This window comes from Amblyomma mixtum, chromosome 8 (genome assembly GCF_055824585.1).
Source record: "Amblyomma mixtum isolate Tamu chromosome 8, ASM5582458v1, whole genome shotgun sequence".
Classification (NCBI taxonomy): Eukaryota; Metazoa; Arthropoda; class Arachnida; order Ixodida; family Ixodidae; genus Amblyomma; species Amblyomma mixtum.
This window is the reverse complement of record NC_143019.1, coordinates 105,997,611-106,015,247: the sequence shown is the minus strand read 5'-3', so window position 1 is coordinate 106,015,247 and position 17,637 is coordinate 105,997,611. Positions and strand designations below refer to the sequence as shown.

At 54.4% G+C, this 17,637-nt stretch overlaps 1 protein-coding gene and 1 pseudogene across 1 annotated transcript; both read right to left on the bottom strand.

The window, feature by feature from the left end:
- Window positions 1–586: 586 nt before the first annotated feature.
- LOC149333799 (uncharacterized) lies at window positions 587–1,897 on the bottom strand. Its single transcript, XM_089557803.1, has one exon. The coding sequence runs from the start codon at window positions 1,895–1,897 to the stop codon at window positions 587–589; it is 1,311 nt and encodes a 436-aa protein (XP_089413929.1).
- A 10,079-nt stretch (window positions 1,898–11,976) lies between these two features.
- LOC149333798 (uncharacterized) lies at window positions 11,977–15,394 on the bottom strand (annotated as a pseudogene).
- Window positions 15,395–17,637: the final 2,243 nt, after the last annotated feature.

Genomic DNA, 17,637 nt, shown 5'->3' with positions numbered 1-17,637 from the left:
TGTAAGGTTTCATGAGATTAGAGTGATAAACCCTCGTTTCCTTTCTCCGGCCTGCCATCTTAACCGTATAGTTAACGCCTGATAGCGTGTCAACTACTTTGGCTGACCCTTCGCACTGAACAGCGAGCTAGTTTGCCCGTGAAGCACCTAAAATCAACATTTTGTCGCCCACAGCAAACGTTCGTTGGCGCGCACTGCGGCCATACTACCACTTGGCTATTTGCGCCGCGGACTTTATGTTATTCGCTACCATCTCCTGGCACGAGTGGAACCGATCAAACAAGCTCAGCACATATTCCGCCATGGTAGCACCGTCGCCGGTTCCCTCCCTAGTCTCCCTTAACATCCGAAGGGGAGATCTCCGCGATCACCCGTAAACCAGCTCCGCCGGACTGAAGCCCGTGGCCTCATGCGGCACTGAGCAGAGAGGAAACATAGATGCGGGCAGGCAAGCTTCCGAGTCCTTATGATGCTCATAGCACATAGCTCTTAGCACGCGCTTCAAAACCGAATGCCATGATTCGACGCTGTTGCTCTAAGGATGTGTGGCCAAGCTATCAACTATGCGTATCCCGCATTTCAGAGCTCAGCTCTTAGGCTCCCGTTTCTGCGTTTCGCGGCGTCGCCGACGCCGCTGGGGGGAACGCGGCAGGCTTCTGGCACTCACGACGTAATCTTCAATGTGAACTGCCTTGGCCAAGCGAGATTCGCGAATGATGAAACATATGTCCTTGATGTCAGCCCATGATGGAAGGTAGCCAATGTAGACGTCCTTCAGGGCGTTGTTCAGCGCCAGGGAACGGAAGAATGCGCAGCACTCGTCGTTCGAAAGCCCCACGAGGTCTAGAGCAAGAGTCGAGAGCGCGGTATTGTTTTGTAGCGCTGAGAGCCAGGGATCAATCCTAGCGGCGGCGTCTCCGAGGAAAATATTCAGTAAGTCGGGCATAGAGGGAAAGGCGCGGCGTCGTGGGCACGTGACCCTGAGGTCCCGCAGGGAGCAGTTTCGAGCGTCTATTTCGACGAAGAGGGCGTTCTTCTCGGCGCAGGAGATGGAGTAGATATCGGTGTGGACGACCAGCTCCTCCAGCGTCTTCGCCGCCAGGATGGCCATCACCAAGGACTGTAGGCCTCTCATGGGGAGGAGGGGCGTGACCATAGTCAGCTTCTTGAGCGCAGAGCCTTCCTTACCCAAGTAGACGGCGAAGCAGTCCAGGAGGACCAAGCTGTCCGACGTGAAAACAGACGCTCCGACGGTCAACTCGCTGACGGTGTTGTTCTGCAGCAGCATGTCGAACAATTGCTGGGCGAAGTCACTGCACATCTTCAGAGCTCCAACATCCAGGGTAGTAAGGAAGGTTCTCTTTCGTTGCAATGGGGCTTCAAACGGTGGCATACTGACGAAGGACGTGCATTTTGGCGGGAAAGCTGCGTCATTTTTTCCCGAGGGGCTGGCAAGCTTTCTCAAGACCTCAACCACATTCGTTTCCCAGTACGGGATGCAAGGGATGTACGAGATAATCAGGTTCCTGACACTGCGTTTGTTTTCGAGTATCCTGAGAACTAGTGGGTTAATCGCGAGCACGAAATTTAGCTCTATTGACACGATGCAGCGGTGCTGCGCGATTATGTCGTGGATAATATTAACAGCGAGGATTTCACGTTCACTCTGCTCTTGCAACCACAGCCCTGTGAGCCGAATGCCCGGTGGACTGGCAATGCCCAGATCACCGACGCCTTCTTCCTCTCTTATTTCAAGGCCCACGTGCCACAAAACCTCGTTGTACTCCACGATGCTTTGAGTCAACTGACATACTGGGTCTTCTTCGCTTCTCGTGCAGGGCACGAGGAGTGGCGGACGTTTTGCTGGCGTGAACAGAGGTGTAAATGGATGATGCATTTAGTGATGGGTACTGGAGCTCTTCCTGCAAGATGCAGATTGGAGTTCCGAGCAGATCCCACTTGAAGGCTGCCGAAAAAAGTTACAAGGCGTTACAAGGCATGGTTCGATCCCCAATGTCGCCGGGCACACATCGTTTTCCAATGGGTACCTGGCCTGATGTTCGGCTTAGCTTGGAAGAAATGCTTGAGCAATGGGTCTCTGACTCCACGTTATGTAACGAAAAATAACTTGTGCCTTGGCGCTCTGGCCGAAGCTGACTTTTCTCCTTAAAAAATCATCTTCATACACACCTTAAGGAGGTTAACAGGTTAAGGAGGTTAACAGGAGGTTAAAGTGCTAGGTTAATATAGTGGATATGAAAAAAGGGGATATAACCTAGTAAGCCACGATCGGCTGCTGGATGTCCATAGCATGTCTGATTCAGTCTTTGCATACTCTATAGGTGTTCAGGTATAAACCCCAGGTACTAAGAGCAGGTACAAAGAGGAGTACTAAGGGATACTAGGTACTAAGAACAGAGCTAAAAACACGTCTAACTGCACATCTGTGGAAGCGTTTTATGCATTTATTCATAAATTGATTTTATCCTAAGACTTCATCATTCAATTACGCGAGTGTGTGCACACTTTTGTGGCGTGTATTGGTGTTCCACGTGTTGTTCGAATAGCCCCGTTATCTGATTAGGGCATACCTCTCCTGTACTCATTAAAGTCTCCCTCTCTCTCCCGTTGTACGTCTTGCCTGCAATAATGCCTTCGGCCGCTGCAGGAATCCTTCAATAAAGAATAAAGATCTGTCCTCAATCTGTCCTCAGAATAAAGATCTGCCATGTCACTTTGACGGTTAATAGCGCGAAGGGGCATGTTTACAAATAACAATTATGTTAGAGATATTGTCAACAGGCATCGTTATGTTTTCGTACATGTTTAACATATTTTGAGTTCTTAATGCAAAAATGCATTCACACGAAATTCTCTTCGCATGAGAACGTTTTCGAGGATAATCCAGGAAGAACTCTCATCCTTTGTGCAAGGGGACAGGGCACCTGAACCAAGATGACCTTCACTGAAGGCTTCTGCTTCGTTCCTTAAAGACCGCAACTGCGAAAAAGCTTTCTGCTATCCACATTGTCCAGTGCAAATGTGCCTGCCGTAACGAAGGGATTGACTCAGCAGCACATGCGCAAGAGGAGGCGGTGTGAATAAGCAAAAGACATTAGTGACGCACTATTCAACTGAAACGAAACTAAATACCTGGCCCCCAAATCTGATTAGGAAACACGGCGAATACATCAAGCGAGCTTTGCATTGTCGTACCACTTTTAAAAACATTCATTGAAACTTCGTACTTCATCATGGAACGGGCACAAAATAATGAACTGAATAAACACTGAATTAAAATTTTTGGGCAGACAGCTGTTTTTCTAGCAAAGTGTGCGATCCTGATAATTCAGAATCCTTTCATGTAAATCTCGTCGTTTTTGTCATGTCGTGAACAGCTACACGAAAAATGCCTGCTGCTAGAATTGTTTGGCAGATCATTGAAACAAACATGTCATATTCTACAGACCATTAGGTGCAGCTACCCGAAAACCCGAAGTTTTCGTTTCGACTAGCCGCCCAGTATTTAGTCGCTCCATGGGAGTTCATTCCAGGATCAACGAATTGCGAGCCGTTTGAATCCTCAGCACCTCAAATTAAGCATTTTCAATTTCCATTTGAGTAGGCTGGTCTAAATAATACAGAGCCGAAGTCAGGGGGTCTCGAGGGTCACAGACACCCCACCAGTATTGACAAGGGACCTGAGACCTCCGCACTAGAATGTAGGGACTCCTGAATCCGAAGCAGGCAACACTTTTTCATTCTTTTTGTCAGGGGTGGTCGGAACATTTCTGCTCGGTCGTGCGGAAAATTTCAGCGTGATTTTTAGTGACAGTCATCAACATGTTATCTGAATCGTAAGACGCAGAAAAACAAAAACCCGGCAGCATTGCACAAACACTGGAAGAAAAAGGCAAACACCTGCCCTCACACCACGAGTCATTCCAGAGCTCGCCACTCAACTGAAAGGCTACACAACAGCACAAAAGCATTGAGCACCACCTTTAAAAATAATTGCTCCCCTTTGTGTAAAACGATGTGCAAAATAGCCCGCCAACCCCTTTCTCTCTCTTCCTTTTATGCGTAGCATATTGCAATCACTCAGTTCAGCCCTTGGGCGCGGCCGGGCAGACACCAAACCACGTGACGTGACGTCACGACAGCCGGAGGAAAAACCGTAGGTAAAGATGATGGCAATTCTTGGTGAGAATTGCAAACACAATAAAAAAAGGAAAGGAAAAAACAAAAACAGAACAAAAAAGAGAAAAACAAAGGGAAAAGAAAAAACAAAAAGAAAGAAAGAAAAGGGAAAAAACAAAACAAAAAACGGCTGAGCATGGTGGCGGTTGCCACCGCCCCGCTTCACAGGGGGCGCTCCTATCCATCCATCCATCCATCCATACGTCACGGGGGAAAAGCTGCTGAGAAAATCGAGTGCCGCCAGGCAATACCTCGCGCAAAAAGACCGCGCAATATGCAACGCATTCTTGGCTTAAGCAAGCTAAGCCTGGGCATCATTTTTTATTTCCCTCTCTGCTTTTGTTCAAATCCTTAGTTAGCCCCTTCTAGGGAGCCAGACATTAGGCACTGCTAACTATTGATTTCCAACTCCGCACAAAATAGGGATTGCGGGTGAGGAATTTTTGAGCGAGGAAAGAAGCTCAGAAGAGCTTTGAAAGCTGCGACTTCGTGTGGGGCCGGATAGCTTAATCTCACCCTCAAAATTTCTTCTACTGGAGTGCGGTCTACGAAAGCAAGGCGACGGCTTCCAGCAGGGTGCGAATGGCAAGCACCCGCCGGGGTGGCTCAGTGGTTAGGGTGCTTGGCTACTAAGCCGGAATTTTCGGGTTCGAACCCTACCGCGGCGGCCGTGTTTCGATGGAGGCGAAACGCAAAAGGCGCCCGTGTGATGTGCGATGTCAGTTCACGTTAAAGATCTCCAGGTGGCCGAAATTATTGTAGCGTGCGCTACATAGGCCTAGGTTGAGCAGTTTCGCGTGGCTCCTGGAGAGCCGTGCTGCGCATGCGCGAGGAGCAAGTGACGTCACTACGCACAACTGGCGTGCCTTACCGCACGCGCTCGCCTTCCTTTCCTTAAAATGATCGGAGTGTTTAACGTTGACAGTGCCAAGGCCAATGAACACAATGAACGTCGACGGCCTATGGCTGCAGCGCAGCGTTTCTGGCACAACCTTGTCAACGCCTGCAGCCCACATGTCTCTCTCATCACCCCACGTACCTATAAGCACGATTGAGGCGCCCACTGACCAAGGAAGCCATTACGCGCACTTCGTTTCCTTAAAATGATCGGAGTGTAAAACGTGGTCAATGCCAACGCCAATGAACACAACGAACGCCGACGGCCTATGGCTTCAGCACGGCACCTAAGGCAAAACGTAGTCAATGATAACGCATGCAGCGCACACCTGTCACTACCGCCACTTAGCTTGGAGCTGCCTCCCACCCCTCCGAGGACACGCGGACGCTAGAACGCGAAGGGACGCATGCCATATCGGCTCCGTCAAGTGTCGCTAATTCTTGCGGCGCATCAATTCGGCCTCTCTTGAAATTTGAACGAGTGGATTCCTAACATCACCAGGACTCTGGAACCACCAAATTTCACCAGGTGGGCCCAATTTTCGCATTGTGAGGGGAGATTTCCACTTTGCCGCGAGGAGCGGACGCTACGCCTAACGGCTGCGTCGCTCCCGCGGCGGTGACACCCTCGGTACTTGTCAAGATGGCTTCTCAAGCCCCTCTCAGGGGCTACGACCCTTCCGAAATGGCCTGGACGACTGTTCCAGCTACCCAACCTGAAGCTCCTGCGGAACCTGCCCGTTTCGAGCACGAGGAGCTCTTCCAACTCGTCAACCGGCGGGGCAGAGCCGGCTCCAACAAGCAGGCTGCCACATCGATGGCCTCCCAAGCTACGCAGCAAGGCCTCACGCACGGGCCTGCCTCATCACTTAGAAAACAAGCCCAGTCGTGTCAGTGGAAGCCGCGTCCTATGCCACAGATGCACCCTGAAGACTACGTTGTCATCCTCAAGCCCACAGTCACCGCCGACCTACGGAACACCTTCCGACGTGGTGAGTTGGGCAAAGCTCTGAACTCGCACCTCGGCATCTCTGCTGCCGAGAACATTCTCAACATCGTCCCCGCCTGGGAGCAGAATCTTCTCGTTGTAGGCGTACGAAATCCGCACCTCGCCGATCGCCTGATCGGCGATATCAGTTTGACCACGAGCAAAGGCACCCTGCCCGTACACGGGCATTTGAAACAAACCGGAGACGTATGCCGCGGCGTCATCGGAGGCATCGCCGACGAGGAAACCAGCGCAACGCTCACCGCCCAAATTGCCTGGCGAGGCGGGCAGATTGCCAACATTCGCCGCCTTGGAAAATCGTCCATCGCGGTGATCACCTTTGTGGGTAAGGTGGTCCCGCGGTACGTCCACTACAACGGGGAACTTACCCCCGTCCGAGAATACAAGCGAACCGTTCCCGCCTGTGTAAAGTGTCGTACTGTGGGACACCGCACGGACACTTGCCCCACTCCAAATTCATCTACGTGTGGCCTTTGCGGCCAAAATGTTACTGTGACGCAGGATGGCCCTGCGCCACATGAGTGCAACCCAACATGTGCAATCTGTGGACTAGCCCACCCCACGGGCTCGAAAGATTGCACGGCGAAATTCCGCCGACTTCATCTTGCCGGTGTCAAGCCCTCTCGACATGGAGGATTCGAAAAGCCAGAGTCTGGAAACAGACAAGATCCCACCACCGGCGGAGCCAATGGCGGCGCGGTACGTGGCAATAACGCCACCGGCTCGCTCGAGGAAAACGTCAACGCGGCTTCCTCATCTCCCGGACTGAAGTCAACGGGAGAGAAGAAGAGAAAGAAGAAAAACAAGAAGAAAAAGCAGGCACCGCCACCGCCCTCTAGCGGAGACTACGCCAAGAACTTTCCCACCCTCAAACCAAGTGGCGCTGCCGGAGCCCGGGCCCCGGCGCAGCAACAGCACACTCAGGTGAGCAGCTGGGCAGGGGTCGCTTCCTCTCCTCCCTCCCCTTCGTCCACTTCCCCCTCCTCTGCTTACGGCGTAGATGTCGAAAGCCGCCGGCAAAATGAGCAGCTTAGAGCACAGATCGGGCAACTGCTCGCCAAAATTCAAAATTTAGAAGAAAAGTTAGCTGCCGCGACGGGTATCCCGAGTTCCGACGCCATGGAGAGTGAGCCCGAACTGCCGCCCGCGTTCGCGTCGGCAATGGCCGCGATGGAGGTGCGTCTCACTTCCCAGCTTGAGAAAATGGTGGAAACGGCTATGAACTGCATGGAGTCCAAATGCTCGGCATCAGTCCCTGCAGCCATAAGCCGCTGCATGAAATCAAAAACCACCCGGACCAGTCGGCGGTTCGAGGGGATCCGAGCCTTCAATACGCACAAGAAAATTATCTGCAATCCCAGAGACGCGGTATCGCAGGACTCCAACGCCACACCCCCACCCAGTGCTGGCTCTAGGCCAGAGTCCAATCAGCCCCCGTCTCTCACCTCTAATCCTAATGATGGCGGCACGGCCTAACAAGCGTTCCCCTCCTCCGAAAACACACACATTGGTAACCGTAACGCAGTGGAATTGTAGAGGCTTCAAGTCTCGGCAGAAACGCGCCAACCTGCGCCTCTACCTAGAAACTTTCGAGGCTTTACCCGCCGTGGTCGCCCTCCAGGAGCCAGGAGCGGCGGCAAAATTGACTAACTACGTGACGTTCCAGCGAGACCCCTCGTCGTGTCTCCTCGTACACAAGTCGTACACAGCCACCGAAATCGACCTCGATCTCAACATACCGTACTCGTACGCTATGGTAAGGATACTTCCCCTTCGCCGATCGGATCCTCCCCTGCACGTACTTAATGTATACTGCTCCCCGAAAGTGAAGCGAGTGACCTTCGCGGACCTCTTTAGCCGTGCACTTAAAGAGGCGGGCCGCGACCCCCTACTGATTGTGGGCGACTTCAACGCCCCTAGTCAGCTATGGGGCTATCGTAAGGAGGAAGTGCGCGGACGCATGCTGGCGGAGCTGGCGTCCACACTGCGCCTCACCCTCCACACCGACCCGGCATTTCCTTCCCGCGTAGGCAACTCGGTGACCCGAGACACATGCCCGGACCTCACCTTCACTCGTAACATAAGACACGCAGACTGGATCAACGCCGAGGATACCCTCGGCAGCGACCACTGCATCATCAACACCACTGTTTATACACGCCCCCTAAAGCGCCCTACCACACTAGCACGCATCCCCAATTGGACCACCTTTCGCAAAAATTTCCCATCCGACACCAACACGACTATCACAGAGCAAGGATACGCAAACTGGTCCCGGTCAGTCATATCGCACCTTCGCTCCCACGAGAAGCAGATACAGCTTACAGAGGTGGTCACGGACGCGGACAACCACCTCCTCCACCTCTGGGAAGCGCGCCGCGGCCTCACGCGCCGCTGGAAGCGCCAGAAACACAACAAGAAGCTCAAAGCGCGCTGCGGACCTCACCCGGCAGGCAGCAGAGTACGCGGCCCAACTCGCTGACTCCAACTGGGTAGATCGCTGCAACACGGCGGCGAGGCAGATGTCGAGCCGCAACACTTGGCGGCTCTTCCGAGCCCTCATTAACCCAACACATACCCGCACAGAAACGCAGAAGCAACTACACAAAGCCATGCACGCATTCCAAGGAAATGCAACGCAGTTGGCACAGGCACTCCGGGATCGCTACCTGTGCACAACGCAGGACGCCCGCAGATCGGCCTACTCCTACGCCGGCAGGGAAAACTCGGAGTTGGACAAGCCTTTCCAGCTTCACGATCTGCGGGCGGGTCTGGCCAAAATGAAGAGGGGCACCACGCCGGGCCGGGACAAGGTCACCGTCAAACTTTTGGCGAACCTTCCTGAATCAGCGTACCAGTGCCTTCTAGAATACATCAATGCGATCTGGACGGGGGAAACTCCGCTCCCCATTGACTGGAAGACGGCTCTTGTCACCTTCATCCCGAAGGCCGGCAAACCGATCGACACGGACAACCTCCGCCCCATCTCTCTCACCTCGTGTGTGGGAAAATTGATGGAGACGATGGTGCGGGATCGGCTGTCCGAGTACCTCGAACAACACAACACCTTCGCGGACACCATGTTCGGATTTCGCCCACATAGATCCGCACAGGATGTCCTGCTCCAACTCGACCGCGAAATCTTGAACCCCATTACACACCCCCACAACGATAAAATTGTCCTTGCGCTCGACCTGAAAGGAGCGTTCGATAACGTAACTCACGAGGTCATACTCACACATTTGAGTCAAACTCACTGCGGCACCAATACCTTCAATTACGTTAAACAATTTCTCACGGACAGACTGTCCTACATCAGAATACAGGACGAAGAGCACGGACCTTTCTTGCTCGGAACGAGGGGGACTCCACAAGGCGCGGTGCTGTCCCCTCTGCTATTCAACATTGCCATGATGCGCCTACCCGCCCTGCTTGGTGCGGTCGAAGGGGTCCAGCACGCGCTATACGCCGACGACATCACCATCTGGGCTACGCAAGGACGCTTGGGGGATATGGAGACTAGCCTGCAAACGGCCGCCAGCATAGTGGATCGTTATGCTCGAGACTGTGGTCTGCAATGCTCCCCGCAGAAATCGGAATTCGTGCATTTACGTCCCTCGCGCACATGCTCGACCCAAATCAATCTCTCGTTGCAAAGCGGTCCCATTCGCGAATCCAAGGAAATCAGAGTCCTTGGACTCTTCATACACAACCAGCGACGCTGCGACACAACACTCGCCAAGCTCCGGCAGGTGGGGGACCAGGTGGGCCGCATGGTCCGCCGGGTTTCCAACAAGCGCGGTGGGTTACGATGCAAAGACGCCTTGCGGCTGGCGAACGCATTCGTGACCAGTCGAATCTTGCATTCGACTCCCTACCTCCACCTGCGGAAACAGGAGGAGGATTCCCTCGAGGTCATCCTCCGCAAAATCATGAAACGAGCGCTGGACCTCCCAGTTTCTACCTCTACCAGCCGCCTTATGGCACTGGGGATGGTGAACACTTTTAGGGAGCTTCGGGAGGCCCACCTCAACAACCAATACACTCGTCTCACAAAGACAGGGTCGGGTCGCCGCCTTTTAGCCCGACTACACATCCAGCACACTCAATTCACAGAGGAGAGATGCCGCCTTCCCGTACACTGGAGACGCGCCCTCCACGTGCGGCCTCTCCCCACCAATATGTCCAAAGAGGATCATAATGGCAGGCGCCTGGCGCGGGCGGAAGCCTTGGACCGCCATTTTCGGAGCAAACCAGGAGTCTTCTACGTGGACGCGTCCGGACCGGACTCTAGGGGATGGTACACGGCCGCGGTCGTCCACGAGGGTAAAACAGTAGACGCCCTTACTTTCAAGGCCCAGTCAGCAATTCACGCAGAAGAGGTTGCCATCGCTTTGGCAGCCTCTGACACCTCCTCCAAATACATAATCACCGACTCACGAGGGGCTTGTCGAAACGTCACGCAAGGGTGGGTTACTCCCCTAGCTTATCGTATTTACCAAAATTGTAGCCGAGACTCGGATCCCGCGCACCGATCTATCGTTTGGGCTCCAGGTCACCAAGGCGTCCACGGAAATGAGGCAGCCGACGCCGCCGCCCGCGCGCTCTCTCTCCGGGCATTTCCCACGGGACCCGACGCCGACCAGGACTTCCATTTCAATCCGATTTACACTTTTAAGGAAATATGCGATTATTACAAATCCACGCACCAAACTCTTCCCACCCCATGCAAAGGGCTGGGGAAGGACAACGAGCGGGTACTCCTGCGCCTGCTCACCAACACGATGTTGTGCCCGGCAATTCTAAAGCATTTCGATCCTAAATTCGACGGGCGGTGCTCACACTGTGGGGAGGTGTCTGACACCTACCACATGGTGTGGGCCTGCCAGCAGAACCCATCCCTACCCCCTATCCCGAACCCCACCCGAGAGGACTGGGAGGCGACCCTGTCCGGTTGCTGCACCCTCGAGGCCCAAAGGGCCTTAACGCAGCGCGCCCGGGCTGCGGCAAACGCCAATGGTGTGCCTGACTAGGCATCCCACCTAGTGGTTGTAAGGGCGTGACCCTTCAGGTCACGACCCCCAACACCTCTCTCTATGATTAATAAATGTTTTCACCACCACCACCCACTTAGCTTATAGAATGGTTGAGGTGTTCACTGTTACAAGAGGGCAGTTATGCACCTTGCCTCTGGTGCAGGTGTCCACCGAGATGTGGACACCTCGTTGTTGTTGTTGCGACTGAGAGAAGGATGAAAGAAAATTGCACGGGCCTGCTAACTGGCTCTAGCCAATCCACCACCGCTGCCACGTGTATACAGGGGAGAGTTAAAAGAACAGAGGAAAGAGAAAAAGAAAAGAACAGACGCGCGTCGCAGCAACAACCGCGTCCGCTAAAGCGGATGCTGGCTGAAAAACAGGTAAGCGGCCGTAGCCGCGCTTCGTCACCACCTCCTCTGACACCTCGCCCTCACCTCACGCTACATATATCTTTGCATAGCAGAGCTAGCCAATGCCAATTTTTTTGCAGACCTCCACTACGCACCTCCCTCCTTTCTTCTTTCAGTCCCTCCTTTACCCCTTCCCTTACCGCGCCGTTGTGGAGTCCACCGAGAAATTTGAGACAGTTACTGCGCCAATTCCTTTCCTAAAAAAAACAACTTTGAGTTTTCAATGGCACGCGAGATCGCGAGGATAGGGCAATCGTGGAAGTCGCCGCCTCGTGCTAGTAACTTCCTGCGACCCTGCTCGGCTTCCACGACTTACAGGCCCAACATGCCTTAGTGGTGGTGGTGAAAACTTTTAATTGTTGAAATAGAGTTTGGGAGCCACAGAGTGGCCCCGCTACACGGCGCTACATGGTCGGCGTCCCTAGTCCGGGACACCGCAGGACAATGCCCCGTCTCTCGCCCGTTTCACCAGAGCCCTTTGGGACTCAAGCGAGGAGCAGTTGAGGAGGTCAGTCTCCCATGCCTCTCTGGAACGGGTAGGGGAAGGGGGGAGGTGGGGATTTTGAGTACATGCCCACACCATGTGGAAGATATCACAGGTCTCCCCACAGTGCGGGCATCGCCCCATGCGTGTTAGGATCGTAATGCTTTAAGATTGCAGGACAGAGTAGAGTACCTGTCTGCAGGCGCCTTAAAGTTCGCTCCTCCGTCTTACTCAGCCCCTTTGCAGGGGCCGGGAAAAGACTGTGGGTGTCGCTATAATGCGTTATAAGTTCCCTGAATCGCAGCAGCGGCTGGTTAGTCTCCGAGCCAGAAGAGCTGGGATGAGGAGCCCGGTGAATAAGCGCTCGGGCAGCCGCGTCAGCGGCCTCATTACCTCGTAAGCCCTGGTGGCCAGGGGCCCAAATGATTCTTTTGGGTGCTGGATCAGTGGCAGTCCGTCTTAGAATACAAGCAGCTAAGGGGGAGATCTCCCCTGCCAAGTAATGATCACATGCTTTTCGGGAGTCCGTAATGATGATTCTCGAATTGGCGTGGGCGGCAGCAAGCGCTATCGCTACTTTCTCGGCTCGCATTGAATTCGGGGCTCGAAAAGAGAGTCCATCAACGTGCATTTCCTGGTGAACGACAGCGGCCGTGTAAAATCCCGTGGGCGATCGCCCTGCTACGTCTACATAATATACACCGGGTCGGGAGCCGTGTTGTCTCTCAAGAGCCCGAGCCCGCGCTTGTCGCCTGTTTTCGTGCTTGTCGGTGTCCATGTTACGGGGGAGCGGGGAGACCCAGAGCATATGGCGCCACAGTACTGGGATACGCTCCGCCTTCTCTGGAGTGCAGTCGTGTTGTATGTGTAAGCGGTTTAGCAGTCGGCGCCCAGGGGCCGTCTGCATGAGCCGCGTGTATTGGTTCACGAGGTGGGCCTCCCGCAGCTCCTGGTAGGAGTTTAGCACCCCCAGTGCCTTGAGTTTGGAATTAGAGGTAGCCACCGGGAGATCCAGAGCTCGCTTAGTTGCCTTGCGGATGATGGCGTCTACTCGCGCCTCGTCTTGCTTAGCAGTGCGGAGATATGGCACGGCGTACAGGATCCGGCTAGTCACGAAGGCATAGACGAGCCGAAGCGCGTCCCTGCCCCGCAGACCGCCCCGCTTGTTGGAAACGCGGCGGATCATGCGCCCTACCTGTTCGCCTACTCTCTTGAGTTTCACAATGGTGGAGTCCGGTTTGAGTCTGTGGTGAATGAAAAGGCCCAGAATACGGAGCTCCTCCACCTCTCTAATAGGACCTCCTGACAGAGAGATGTGAATTGCTGTCCTATCCTTTGGGTTCGCTCTGACATACAGAAGCTCTGATTTCGCTGGAGCACATTGGAGCCCACAGTCAATAGCATACGCATCGACTTTGGAAGCGGCCTGCTGAAGGCGGGCCTCCATGTCCCCAAGGCTCCCCTCAGTGGTCCCAATTGTAATGTCATCTGCATATAACGCGTGTTGAATGCCTTCCACTCAGGCCAGTTGGCTTGGGAGGCGCATCATAGCTATGTTGAACAGGAGCGGTGATAACACCGCTCGCTGAGGGATACCCCGTGTTCCCATCATGTAAGGGCCGTATTCCTCGCCCTCAATCCGAAGAAAGGCCTGGCGATTAGTCAAGAAATCTCTTACATACGCGTAGGCCCTAGCCCCACAATCGGTAGAACTCAAGTTGGCCAGGATGCTTCCGTGTTTAACATTGTCGAAAGCCCCTTTCAGATCAAGGGCGAGGATGGCTTTGTCATTGTGTTGCATAATAGTGGGTCGTATTACATCCCTGTGCAGCTGGAGAAGGACATCCTGTGCAGACATGTGGGGGCGTAACCCGAACATTTTGACTGCAAAGAAGCCCTTACTCTCCAGGTATGGAGAGAGGCGATCCCGAACCATCGTCTCCATAAGCTTCCCCGCACATGAGGTCAGTGATATGGGCCTCAGGTTGTCCGTATTCACGGCCTTACCTGTTTTAGGGATAAACGTCACAAGTGACGTTTTCCACTCGGGAGGGAGTGGACGCCAGTCCCAGATCTGGTTGATGTATTCTAATAAATGGAGGTAGGCTGAGTCCGGTAGGTTCGCTAACAGGTTCACTGTTATGTGATCCCGTCCCGGAGCCGTACCCCGGCGCATTTTTGCTAAGGCCGCCTTAAGGTCATGCAACTCAAAAGGGGCATCAAGTGTTTCATTAGGCCTGCCAGAGTACATGTACTCAGGCCCAGGCGGGTCCTCCGTACGACAGAGATATCTGTCGCACAGAGTGTCCGCAAGTTGCGCCGTCGTACCTTGATACCCTTGCAGAGCCCGCCGGAGCTGCTTTTGCGTCTCCCCTCTCGTTTGGGAGGGGTCGATTAGACTGCGAAAGAGACGCCACGTCCCCTTCGAGCTCATCTGATGAGCTGCGGCGTCGCAGCGTGCTATCCAATTTGAATCTGAGAGTTCGGCAGCATACGCTGTAGACTGCTCTGTGAGCTTGGCTATGCGGTCACGTAATTTTCGATTAGTTTTCTGCTTTTTCCACCGTTTATTTAAGCTCCGGCGCGCCTCCCACAAATGCAGGAGGTGGGTGTCCGCTGCGGGGATCTCTTCGGTGGTTTGTAGTGTTGTGACGTGTTGTTTCTGAATGTTGTATATGTGGTTAGCCCACTCCGCGTAGCCGCCGGAAAATAGTACGGGAGGGATAGTGTGATTTCGGAATTTGTGCCAATCGGTCTGCTTGGCCTGACCCCATTTTTTGCGCGCTGCCTTCGCCGTGAGTGTAATCCGGAGAAGGAGGGGATCGCTGCCTAGAGAATCTCCCAAGTTCTCCCAAACAGCCGCTATAGCATTTTTACCGAGAGATAGGTCTGGACACGTGTCGCGGGTTACCGAATTCCCCACTCGGTATGTGGGATACGCTGGGTCCGTGAGCAACGTGAGGCTGAGGGTAGAGATGAGCTCCGCCAGCTTACGTCCTCTTGCCTGTTCGAAGTGGTAGCCCCAATGAACGCTGTGAGCATTGAGGTCTCCAACGATCACTAGAGGCTTTTTGGCTGCCATATTTATCGCGCGAAGGAAGATTTCATTAAAAATTACGCGCGGCTTATGCGGAGGGCAGTATATGTTGAGGATATGTATTGACGGGTCGCGGCGTCTGAGAGGCAGTACCCGGACCATTGTATATTCTTGCTCGGTACTCAAGTCTAAGTCGACCTGAACCACGGTGTAAGCGTTATTCACCAGGAATCACGTAGAGGGGTTCCCCTGAAAGGTGCTGTGGCCTGATAATTTAGCGTCTATGCCGGGCTCCTGCGGGGCAATGAGTGCCGGCATGTCACCTAGGGACTGCAGGTAAAGCTGGAGGTGTGACCGTTTTTTCCAAGCTCTAAAACCCCTGCAGTTCCAATGGATGATTTGGAATTTTCCAAGGTTTTTATCATTCCTATTAGATCTGCTAGCCATCTTGTTGTATTTATTTACGGGCGAGCTGACTAGCTCTGGCCGGGAGCCAGCGCAACCCCAGCGAGGGGCCGCACCGACCCACCAGGTGTCGAGCCTGAACCACGTTCCTCCGCTGCCTGGCGGGAGGCTGTCTTACGTTTGAGGTGAGGGGATTCGCAGCTAGTGGCGTTCTTAATTTGGGTACTGACCAGGGCTGCACGGCTTTAAGGACCGAGTCAGTGGCCTGGACCATAAGGCCGGGAAGTGCTTGCGTTAAAGCTGCCCTGAACATGTCCTGGAAGGACTCGCGGACTGCTGACATGATTTGATTCGGAAGGGCCGCCACTTGCTCCTCCAGTTGCTCGGTTTGGCGCTGCAGTGCCTCTAGGCCGGCGACGCGACCACCAGATCCAACTACCGTGTCCCCGCTCTGCCGCGAGACGCTAGTGAGGCAAGATGTTACGGATGATCCGCCATCCTCGTCATCTGGCTCAGCTTCTTGCATTGGTTCGGATTACCCGGCCTGTTTGGCCTCTAATTCTTGAATTTTGCGCGCTAGAATTTGGTTCTGGCGCCTGAGCTCCTCTACCTGCTGCTGGAGGCCGGTTTCGGTAGGGGAGGGACGGGTAGGGGAGGGACGGGTAGGGGGCCCGGAGACTGCCCTACTCCAACTGCTCGCCTGTGGTTGGACGGGTGCCAAGGGCGGGAAGTCCCTGGCGTTGAGGACCGGGGGCACCGCCTGGGTCCCGGACTTGACAGGTTTCGATGTGCCGGGTTTGGCCTTGGTTTTCTGATCGGCTGGCGCTTTCTTGGCCTTGGGCGGAGGAGCCTGCTTGGGCCCCGTCTTTGTCTTCGGTTTCGATCCGGATGGGGAACTAGGTTTGATGGCTTTCCGGAACCGCCCGGCACAGCCAGGAGCTCCTGTAGGGTGGCCGCCTCCGCAGATGAGGCAGCCCGGAACACAGTCATGTTCGGTCGGGCCGTCATGTGTGGCATCGGGAACCTGGGCTCCGCAGCGTTTGCAGCGTCCCGGCTGCGGTCGCGGGCACGCATCGGCCCGATGGCCCACTGTGCCACAGCGGTGACATGCTAGCACTGTTTTCTTGTACAGGCGAACAGGTAGGCGTTCGTAGCTGTAGAACACCGTCCGTGGCACCTTGGTCCCCGCGAAGGTGATCACCGCAACCGGGGTTCCCCCTAGCTTGCGCACAGACACCACATTTTGTTCCGCACTGAGTTTTCGTTTAACGCTTTCAGACGTTTCGTCTGGCGAAACAGTCACGACGCCTCGACTGAACGCACCGGAGAGTTTAGGGTGCCCCGGAACGGTAGCTCGCGTTCCCCTACCGGCAGCACAATATCCCGGAGTAACTTCTCCGCGGCGTCGACTGATTTCAGTGCACACACAAGGACGTTTTGGTCCCAAACGGGCCACACCGCAAGTCCAGCATTTGCGTCGTCCCCGAGGATGCTGCGGACTGCAGCGCCGGCTTGTCCACGACCAAAAGTTGCCTTCAGGTCGACCGTGGTTCTTGGTTTCAACACCACGACGATGTCATCTTTTTCAATGCGCGGCGTGTTCTGCGGCCGCCACCGGAGTTGCTGGAAGCTCTTCGAGGTTGCGTTCAGCGCACTCCCGCCCTGCGTATGCGCAGAGCTAGCCGGCGCCTGGTGCTGGGTGGCACCAGCACCAGGGTCCCTCGATGCCGCCGCCGAGTAGTCGGGCGCGCCGGGGTGGCGGCCTCCGCCACTGGGATCCCAAACTTTGAGGATCGGTCCCTTACGGGCTGATCCAAACATACCTCCTGTCCCTACTAAATAAATGTTTTCACCACCACCGCCTGTTCAAATGCAGCTTGTATACGGTGGAAAGAACGCGTTAGACGTCGTTCTTTCAGATCTGCGCTTGCGTTGTCGATTGAGGGCGGTAAACCAGCGCTCTTCATTCCCATCCTTAGCGTTGTTGCCGTCCTAACCTTATCGCATAGCTCGTCACTCGCTCTTGCGAAGGGATGCTAGGGCTGGGACAAAACAGTGGAAATCGGCTTTGAGGAAATAAATGGGACACGAACTATCTCACTTCATGATTGGTTATCTCGGAAGGAAAGACGCAGTAACTGTCTCACTTCTTTGTG

Coding starts and splice junctions, on each gene's coding strand:
- LOC149333799 (XM_089557803.1), bottom strand. CDS start 1,897: ATGCATCATCCATTTACACCTCTGTTCACGCCAGCAAAACGTCCGCCA.